Source organism: Scardinius erythrophthalmus (assembly GCF_964197995.2).
Source record: "Scardinius erythrophthalmus genome assembly, chromosome: 9".
In the NCBI taxonomy this organism is placed as follows: domain Eukaryota; kingdom Metazoa; phylum Chordata; class Actinopteri; order Cypriniformes; family Leuciscidae; genus Scardinius; species Scardinius erythrophthalmus.
The window spans coordinates 32,145,935-32,156,117 of NC_138229.1; the positions used below are offsets into that span (position 1 = coordinate 32,145,935).

A 10,183-nucleotide genomic window follows, 5' to 3' on the forward strand; every position below is an offset into this window, starting at 1 on the left:
CCATAGTCTATTTATGTATGTTGTGCAATACTTGGTTTAGTAGGCATGCATTTCAGGATTATATAAAGGATTTGGGATTTATTTTGTCAGTAATTTCCTCATGGTTAGTTATTCCACTTCATATTTCAAATGTTATTTCAACAGTTTTGTTTGGACTTGTTACGCAACCTCGAACTCGATCCCCGTGACGTCACGGCCCAGTCGGAAGTTCCAGCGCATCAGAAACAGTGAACGCGTCGCGAGTTAAACCAGCTTTAAACAGCCACAGTGTAAACAGCCACAACATGGACGACGACGTGTTAACGACTCTAAAGATTTTGATAATCGGAGAGAGTGGTGTCGGTAAATCAAGGTGAGGTCTGAATGTGTTGTTTACTCTTTGTCCGTCCAGTAGGATGAGTTGTTAAATAGCGTTAGCCTCGTCTAAACAAGCAACAAGCTTGGCTAAACTAACGCTGACTGTCCGTCTACTGTGCCCAGACTGCCAATTCACTTCAGCCGTCAAACTTTACCCGTAAATGTTGTTTTTGACTCAAGAACATAAGTATTCTCCGTGTCCCCCTCGTGGTATTTTGAGATGTGATGTTGTTTTCTTTCTAGGCTAAATTGCTAGCATTACAACAGTTAGGCATATGTATTTAATTATTTTGACGTTTTAAAACACGCTGGTAATGAATACTTCGTATAATGTTACTGCTGTTGTCGCATCCGTTTAAATATTTAACAATAGCAGAGCAGCAGTGTTAGCTGGCAGCTGTTCCTGTAGCAGTCATGCTATATGCTCATTTTGTGGCAGTTATCATTAGAAATGCATAAAAGGCCTTAGACTGAGTTTAAATAGAGGGGTCAAATACTTGCTGTGTGAACAGATGGCACTTTAAACATGCCTAGTGAGTGACTTGGCTAAATTGGTGACCAGAGTAAACGTAAATGTCCAAAGGGAAAGTAAATGTCCTCTTCATTATTGTCATGTTTTCAAGAAAATAAAATAAAAGAAAGTTTTATGAGAAACTAATAATATTAGACTCATATAATATTTAATTACAATAATTTATCATCTTAATGCTAATTTGCTTCTGTGTATCCGTTCTGTCCACAGTTTGCTCCTGCGCTTCACGGATGACACCTTCGACCCAGAATTAGCTGCAACCATTGGTGAGTCACACATGAGTGCTTGTGAATATTACAGATAATAACCACACATTGTTAACATGCCTGTAATCAGTTAATGCTCAAAACTAATGAGCTTAAAAACGGAATCTTGTTAGAATATTTAGTTTTACCTCCATAACTAATGCAATTTAATCCTTGTGAAAATAGAGCGTACTTTAAAGTTAAACGGATCGTGGTTGATCCGTACGGTCCAGGCCCCACGGTTCGGCATGCATGTGATTCGTGGATTACTGTGAAGTTTAAAGGCCCACTGAAGTGCCTTGAAACTCAAAGCATTATTCAATTTCCACTGAAACAGGAAGTTAGGGTGGGGCATATAGAACAGCTCCTCCCCCTTTTTAAAATAAAGCCAATAGAGTTTAGTTTAGGCTATATCGCAGTTCGGCCAGAGCAGTTGAGCTCGGTGAAGCCTCAGTTCCCTTCTAATCTTTAACCGTTTCTCCTCCTTATCTCCTCCTTATCTCCTCCATATCGTTTTAAAATAAAGCATCCTGTGCAGAATTCAAATGATGTTTAGTTGTCTGTGTCGAGTCGCTCATGTGATCCGCTTTGTGCTTTCGTGTCTCTGGACCGGAGCAGACTTCATTCGCCCCAATGGAAATCATATTTACACAGTCTGAATCTTTTCATATCCCCAATATAGTGCACTATGTGCCGTTCACCATGTAGAAGAAAATAGTAAATGTGTGAACAAGTGACCGATTTCAGCCGCAGCTTCAGCGACTATTTATAATGTAAGGGGCGGAGCTTCAGATTCTAGAGAGCATTTGATTGGACAGAAAATCAGAGTGATGCATCAAACTTGTTGATACGTATTGGCGCAAGTGAGAGACTATCTTTTGAACACTTTTATCTCCTAAATGCACATTTTGTCATTGTTTTGGATAGGGCTGTCAAACGATTAATCGCATCCAAAATAAAAGTTTGTTTTTACATAATACATGTGTGTGTACGGTGTATAATTATTTTCTATATATAAATACACACACATGCATGTATATATTTAAGAAATATTTGCATGTATATACTGTGTATATATATTTATATTATATATCATTTATATTATATATAAATATTTTATATATAAATAACACATTTTCTTAAATATATATATGCATGTGTGTGTATTTATATATACAAAATAATTATACTCCGTACACAGACATAAATTATGTAAACACAAACTTTTATTTTGGATGCGATTAATCGTTTGACAGCCCTAGTTTTGGAGCACACTAGCTTATAGATAACAGTAAGGCTAACATTTTCATATTAAAAGCCAAAAAACATCGATTTTGATTTCATGGGGACTTTAACCATCATAGCGAAAGTTTATTATTTGCATTTTGTCTTGCCAATTTACACACATTCGCGGCCAAATAATGTCTAAATTCCAGTCTCGTCAAGTATTCTCATGAACACAGTGGGTTAAGGTATGTTAAGCAAACAAAACAATGACTCGTTGTTAATATTTTATTTATACAGTGAACACTATGGTGTTATTTTAAAATTAGTCCTAATTATTACATTTCTGAACCCGAATACTACAGTTCGGGCTTACTTTTATTTGTACCTTTGTTGTGTTGTGTTTATCTATGTTTGTAATTATTAGTGTATTTGCTCTTATTTTTATTACTGACTTGCCTTCAATGTTTGAAATGTATTAGTTAGGCTAGTAGTTTTTGCTGTGGTATAGATGTACTTAAAGTGTGATTTAAGTAATAGATTTAAGCGAAGTTATATTCACCCCCAATTTCTTTTCTTGCTGATCCGATCCGTGACACAAAATCCGTAATATGATCTGAGCCGTGTGTTTTGTGACCACTATTTAAAATACACATTTGTCATTTTTTCATTGATTGATTTAGGTGTGGACTTTAAAGTGAAAACCATTGCAATAGATGGCAACAGAGCAAAGCTGGCCATATGGGTGAGTGCTGGATGCCTGTCTTAGAGGAGTTAGTTAGAAATGCAGTACATCTGGTCAACACTCAATCAAGGGATGTAGTGGCTCAAATGTGTGTAATATTATATTACTGTTTGTCACTGTTACAATTTTACAATACTGTCTTTTTCCACTAGATGTCACTATCAGACTTTATAGAATTAAGGGTTGTAGATCTGTTCAGAATCCTCACGAACTTGTGTTTTAGGACACCGCGGGTCAGGAGAGGTTCAGAACTCTAACACCAAGCTACTACAGAGGAGCCCAGGGTGTCATTTTGGGTTAGTGTTTTTGCATAATTGATTCTATTATTTATTATATGACTTTGATTGGTCAGTCAAGAGTTCTGCAGGCCATCTTTTCTATTTATGTATTTTTTTGTTTAGTATAGAATAATGTACAGTTAGGCGGTTATTATCGCAAAACCTCATTATCTTTTAGATATTAACTCTCAAAACCACACTAGCTGCTGAATGTGAAACTGTTTTCTCTTCTTTTAGTGTATGATGTTACTAGGCGGGACACGTTCACAAAGCTTGAGAACTGGCTCAACGAGCTGGAGACATATTGTACACGCAATGACCTGGTTAAAATGCTTGTGGGGAACAAAATTGACAAGGTTTGTTTATTTAATATTCTGAATGCAAACCTGCTTGATGCAATGTTTTGATGTACAGCTGTAAAGCTTGTTAACAGTGTCTTGAAGGGATAAAACACACCATCATGAATGACTTTCTTTTGTGCAAGACAGAAAAAGAAGTGGAATGTGAACCTAAAGACAAGTGTTGAAGTGACACGTGCTTGAGATTGGGAGTTTTCTTTCTTTAGTTGCTTTGTCTTTGGGTGGATTCTAATTCTAATCAGAAAGCCCTCTCTGTTTCAGGACAACCGTGAAGTAGACCGGAACGAAGGCTTGAAGTTCGCACGGAAACACTCTATGCTCTTTATCGGTATGTTTCCTCTTTATTATCATTCGTTTTGTTTGCAGTTGGATTGAAAGTTTTGGATGAGTCTCTTTGAATCTTAATTTGCTTGTTTGGCACCGCAAGTCCCCTTGTTGGTCTTCAGAGGATGTGGATGAGCATGATGATCTGTCTTTGTCCAACCAATTCTGTCTTGCCAGAAGTTTATTTATATTTTCCAGTCCCTTTGAAATAATAAAGTTGCAAACATCAAAATGGCTTTCAGTTATAAAAAGTGAATTTGTGTTGAACTGGTCCCTAAGTATTTTTTATAAACTACTATGCTCTGCAGAGTGGGACTGCTGGGTACTATATCCCACAATGCAATGTGCTTGACTTGTCCTTCTATTTCCCTCAATGTGAATGAACTGGAATTCATATCAGCTGTTTATATAAATATAGTTTACATAGACGCTAAGGCTGGGCGATATATCGCATGACATTGTTAAGGCCCGTACACACCGGGACGAATATCGGCGCGCGTTATTCGCCAGCGTTTTTCAACACGTTTTTTGTGTTCACACCCAAGCGATTTTCGCTGACGATGAGCCGAGTGAACATGCAAATTCATTCCCTGACATTAGATGGCGCTTAATACCACTCCATAACAGTTCTCTTTTATCAAGATTTTTGTAGTCGCTGTCGCGTTTGTCATAGTTCTTTATGTTCCGACACCAACGAGACCAGCAGCTCTACATTCATCTTGCCTTGCATCTTCCTCGTCTTATTTCTTCCCGGCAGTGTTTAGACGCTACTCGGCATATATCTTCTTCGCTGTTACGTATGTGTGCTCGGCAAGACCGTTTTGTGTTTGAGCGCCCCCAAGTTGTGTTTTACTGTAAGTTCAGAAGCTCCAGACACGTGAGCAAAAGCGCCAATCTCATTGGTCGGATAGTTTTTGACGTGGCGCGTCAAACCAAAAAAACGAACCCGAGGCGTTTTTTAAAAAATGACGCTTTTACGCGTGGCGTTTTTCGCGTCGGTGTGCACACTCACATTGGCGCCCTTTGTTTAGTCACGAGGCGTTAAACGTCGGCGAATATCGCGCGCGAAATTCGTCCCGGTGTGAACAGGCCTTTAGGTGCATCTTGTCAGTAAAGCCGGTTCCTTGATTAGTAGTAAATCGCCATCACCTACTTTCAGATGGAGCGACATTTACTACACAGAGCCGTAGTTCACTGACAAGCTGAGCCATATCGCATTAATTATTGCGGATGTATCGCCTGTGATAATTAATGTGATATGGCTCAGCTTGTCAGTTAACTACGGCTCTGTGTTGTAAATGTCGCTCCATCTGAAAGTAGGTGATAGCGATTTACTACTAATCAAGGAACCGGCTTTACTGACGAGATGCACCTAACAATGTCATGCGATATATCGCCCAGCCCTAATAGACGCATTGGGTGCGTCCGAAATCGCATACTTGCCTACTATATAGTGGGCAAAGAAGTATCTGACAAAAGAATCATGTCTGAATTCACAGTAGACAAAAAGAGTAGACAAAAAGACCCTGGATGACATAGTTCTTCTGGCGAGATTCTGAAGTGTGCATTCGATGGACACTTTACTATCCCATGAGGCCACAGGAGAGGATTTGTGAATGACAGTGAAGTGACACAACTGACAATGGTAGGCCATGTGATAATGACAACATGGCGAATTTAGAACGTCCAGATTACATTCGTAATACACACATTAACATTTCTATGGAAGCTTGTTCCCGCCACAAAATAAAAAAATTGTAAAAGATAATTGAGACTTTTGTCACAACTGCAAGAAATAGCCAGTCTTTTTCCTCAGAACTTTATAACTTGCAGTAACAAGTGTCTGACTTCTTTCCTTAGAATTGTGAGATACAAACTCGTAATCACAAGTTAAAGTCCAATTCTGAGGTAAAAAATTAAAATTTCTCAGAATTACAAGTGTATATCTCTCAATTCTGACTTTATAACTCGCAATTGCGACTTTATATCACGCAATTCTGAGTTTTTATCACACAATTCTGATGTAAACTCGGAAGTGTGAGGAAAATGAATCAGTTGTGAGAGAAAAAGTTGCAATTATAGAACATACTTAAGTTAACGTGAAGTAATTACTTATTCAAAATAAGTACCTACTCAAGAGTATGCGATTTCGGATGCAGCCAGTATTTGATTTTGAATGCCAAAAGCTCACACATTCTTCACAGAAACGTATTGCAAATTTTCTTTTCTGAGATAAATGGATGCCTCTTGCAGGACTTGCTGAGGTTGCAGAAGACAACAATACTATTTCACATACGTTTTTTGTTTTGTTTGGTTTTTTATTATTGTAGGCCGTATAGAGTATACAGCACAGTATACTAGTATTTCATTCTAAATAGCATATTTCAGATTTTTGGGTATAATGGATTTTTCTGTTAGTGACTTCTGATGTCATCATTTCACCTTTACACTCTTAAACTGTGACTGTCACATAATTCTCACTCTGATGAGTCACCTAAACACCTCTCTCAATCTCTCCCGTCCATCGTAACACGTGTGGTGCCATTATCAGAGGCCAGCGCAAAGACGCGGGACGGAGTCCAGTGTGCCTTTGAGGAACTGGTGGAGAAGATCCTGCAGACGCCGGGACTCTGGGAGAGCAGCCTCCAGAACCACGGGGTCGTGCTGTCCGATCACGAGCAGCAGCGTCAGGGTGCCTGTGGGGGATACTGCTCTCTGGTTTAACACACACAACCACAAACTGAGATTCTTCTGAAGGAGAGCTTCCTCTGAGGGGGAACGGTCTGCTCCCTTAGGGCTGGTCAAAGGGACCTTTGCAGTTTGCACACTCTCTGTCTCACAGTTGTCGTTGAGTCCCAGTATTCCGTCATGTTATTTCTAAATTATTGCATCACAGAGCGACATTACCTGTAGCCTATGTAAACCGTTTATGTAAAGACGCCCTGTTGAAGGTTACAACCGGAGCATGTTGAAATAGGCCAGATTTCGAGGACAGAGCTGACATGCTTCCCCCTCAATGGGAGCACCACCTTTGACCTGATGTGTGTTGGCCAATGGGATTACAGGAGGGGCGGGGCCGAGAAACGGCAGGATCTGATTCAACATAGTCATCAAATGTCCTTTGTACCTGTACTACATTTCATCAGCTTATTGCTTAACATATTCTCTGCTGCTCACATTTTAATCCCTTTGCTTTTTATTTAAATCCATATTCTTCATCCCGTATTTTTTTTTTTTTTAAATCATATTTGGCCTTAGTAATATTGCTTAACATGATTCTACCTTTTTGAAGAGTTTGACATATTCTTTTGTAAATAATGCGTCTTTAGCAGCTGTCCTGAAGCGTAATTCACACGATTGTCAATGAAACGCTGTTTAGCTGCAGGTCTCATGAGTTGAGATACATTAAGCATGTTTAAATAATGTAATATATGATGACTTTTGTCTGAATAACACATGGGATGATCCATTTTACTTCACTGTTTTACTCTTGACTCTTTTTTTTTTTTTTTTTTCTAGTTTAATGTGAATGGATACCAAAAAAAACTCATGTTTGCTTTTAATCACAAATCCTTCCTGTGACTCGTTCTTGATTCGATTCGCATATGGACTCGACGCGGGGTAGAATTGGTTATGCCTTAATATTTATTCGATCTGCATGTTTAACATGAACTCCACTACTGGCTTTCACTATGATTCTGTAGAGAGAGTGTTATTGTAGCCAGTCGAAATGGCCAGTGGCACATGGTCAAATTGGTCATTTAATTTAATTATAAACATATCTTGGTCAAAAGGCTTAAAATGTTTGACTTTCATTTCGCCTCTAATAGAGGTGTGTGTTCTGCTGCAGAGAGATTTATTCATTCACAGTAAGAATTGCTTATGACTTCCTGTCGCCACAAAACCAAACACTAACCAGCACCCTAATTAGGATCTCTTATAATTCATGGGTATTAAATTCACATACAGCAGTTCTGTCTTCATAAATTATTTATACCCCCCCCCCCCCCCTAGTCTGTATATCACTTTCCGTCATGTAGTGGAAATTAGGAGAAATGATGTCTTTCAATTGTTTTTGCATCAAAGTATCCAACTCGTAGAAGTGTTTATACCTTGTTTTGCCACCGCATAGTGTCTTTTGAAGTCTATGAATGTCTGTTCAAAACTCTAGTATCCTCATTATGTAGCTTCTAGTAAATGAAGTCCAGATGCGCATGTATGTCTGTGGCACTCACATAGAGGCAGGAAATTGATACCTACAGCTCCATATTAGTTTAACAGGCCATATGTTTCTAAACTGTGCACTACATAAACAAACTCTTGAAATATACAATGAACATGCTAATCACAACAAATGTCAGAAGTTTTCACACTGATGTGTGGCAGTTCAGGTCACTCATCAGGATCATGGTCATCTTTCCTGTCATCCAACTGATTACATGGGACTCTGCATGTCAGAAAGAAAAAAAATGAAAATGATGTGCCTTAATGCACCCCTAGTCAAGGCCTGTGGTCTCAAGAAATACATTTATGCTGTTCAAAATTTATGGATTTTTGTTTGTAAAGGGGTACTTGTCTTTAGATTGTCCTAACATTAGCAACTCATTATTAGCGGTTTGATAACGTAGTCAAGCAAAAGGATAATCGTATGAATTATCGTTATGTGTCCGACGTTGTAAAGAGCGACACCATTGTGAAGCGTTCACTACAGTAAAGTTGACCGAGTGGATCTCTGAGCTGGTGCGAGTGAGTGGAGGCGGGGCTAATTAGCATATTCATGAGTCAGTGTATATGAAATGACAATTGGTGTAGAGTTGCGTTCATGCTATTTTAAGGCATGAATATTTTTCCCCACATTAAAAAACATTTAAATACGTAATTTTTGCGATCAAAGATTAGTTTTAAGGGATAAAATTATTGACTACAGGGGGACTTTAAAAAAAAAAGTCACAAAAGTACATTTCAGAAAATGCCTTCAATGCTACATTGAAGGCATTTTCTGAAATGTACTTTTGTGATTTTCAATACCACACCACAATCTGTAAGCTTTTCAAATATCTACAAATCTCCATTTTACAAAGAATTAGCCTTAAATGATTTACAGTAAGTAATTTCTAATTGTGATGTTGATGTCATGTGTGCGGTAGGATCTGTCCAAAGTTCACTCAATGCACTGGTAAAGAAACAGTCAGATTCCATAGCACTGAATTAAACTGTTAAATAAACATCTCTATGGCCCTCATGATGCCTGGAACTGAAACTACATCAAAATCAACAGATTTCCACCGATGTTACGCCGTCTCCTGCTCCCTCTCCATTTCAGTTAGAGGTGTTTTACTATTTGTATTGGGCTCTTTGTGTTGATTCAGCAGGTGCATTTGACCACTGAATGATTCTAGATGAGGGTAAGCCAGAAGAATGGTGGCTATTATGTTTTAGTCTTCCTTGAAGCATGGGTGGGGAGAAATAAAACACAGAGCATGTGGTCAGGTCTGTACGGAGACTGTATATTCAACTCCACATTCTCACTGCTGGCTGAACCGTTTTAACGCACACAGCAAGACTCAAACATAACGGACTGTTCAAACAGCCTATCTAGAAGAGCTATCAGGTACATAACTGAAATGCAAATGCTTATCCAACATGTCCTACGAACAGCAGAGCTCTTTGCAGACGTCAATGGTAACTGTTTCTGCATGGGTAGTGCTATTTCTTTATCAGATTGGAGTGTTAGTTGCTTTACTCAAAATGTGTTTTCGACCCTGTATATTCCACACTAGATTAGGGGAAAATTATGGCAGTCCATTTCTGCCACGCAGTAAAAAAGATAAACGAATAAATTAATGACTTAATTATTAACTTCATCTTAGTGTTGTATTGTTAACTTTTTTTTGTTTTTGTTATTTGAAATAAAGCTGAAATCAAATAAAATATAAGCATTAGATAAAAAGTTTATTTTAGTTAGATTTCTAATTATTGCTTAAGCTTTTTAAGTTTATTTTGAAGTACAATATTTACTACAATTAAATCTAAAATTAAAAGTAAAAAAACCCGGCTAATTCGAAATATTAATAAATACGGTACTATAATAGTATATAAATAATACTAAAATAACATTG

General features: G+C 38.1%; 1 protein-coding gene across 1 annotated transcript; it reads left to right on the top strand.

The window, feature by feature from the left end:
• Positions 1–19: 19 nt before the first annotated feature.
• Positions 20–7,538, top strand: rab18b (RAB18B, member RAS oncogene family). The gene is made up of 7 exons (XM_081374409.1): positions 20–352; positions 1,100–1,155; positions 3,042–3,103; positions 3,327–3,399; positions 3,619–3,737; positions 4,002–4,068; positions 6,616–7,538. The coding sequence occupies exons 1-7, from the start codon at positions 285–287 to the stop codon at positions 6,786–6,788; spliced, it is 618 nt and encodes a 205-aa protein (XP_081230535.1). The 5' UTR covers positions 20–284; the 3' UTR covers positions 6,789–7,538.
• Positions 7,539–10,183: the final 2,645 nt, after the last annotated feature.

Coding starts and splice junctions, on each gene's coding strand:
- rab18b (XM_081374409.1), top strand. CDS start 285: ATGGACGACGACGTGTTAACGACTCTAAAGATTTTGATAATCGGAGAG. Junction 3,104..3,326: donor GAGCAAAGCTGGCCATATGG/GTGAGTGCTGGA, acceptor CTTGTGTTTTAG/GACACCGCGGGTCAGGAGAG. Junction 3,400..3,618: donor AGCCCAGGGTGTCATTTTGG/GTTAGTGTTTTT, acceptor CTCTTCTTTTAG/TGTATGATGTTACTAGGCGG.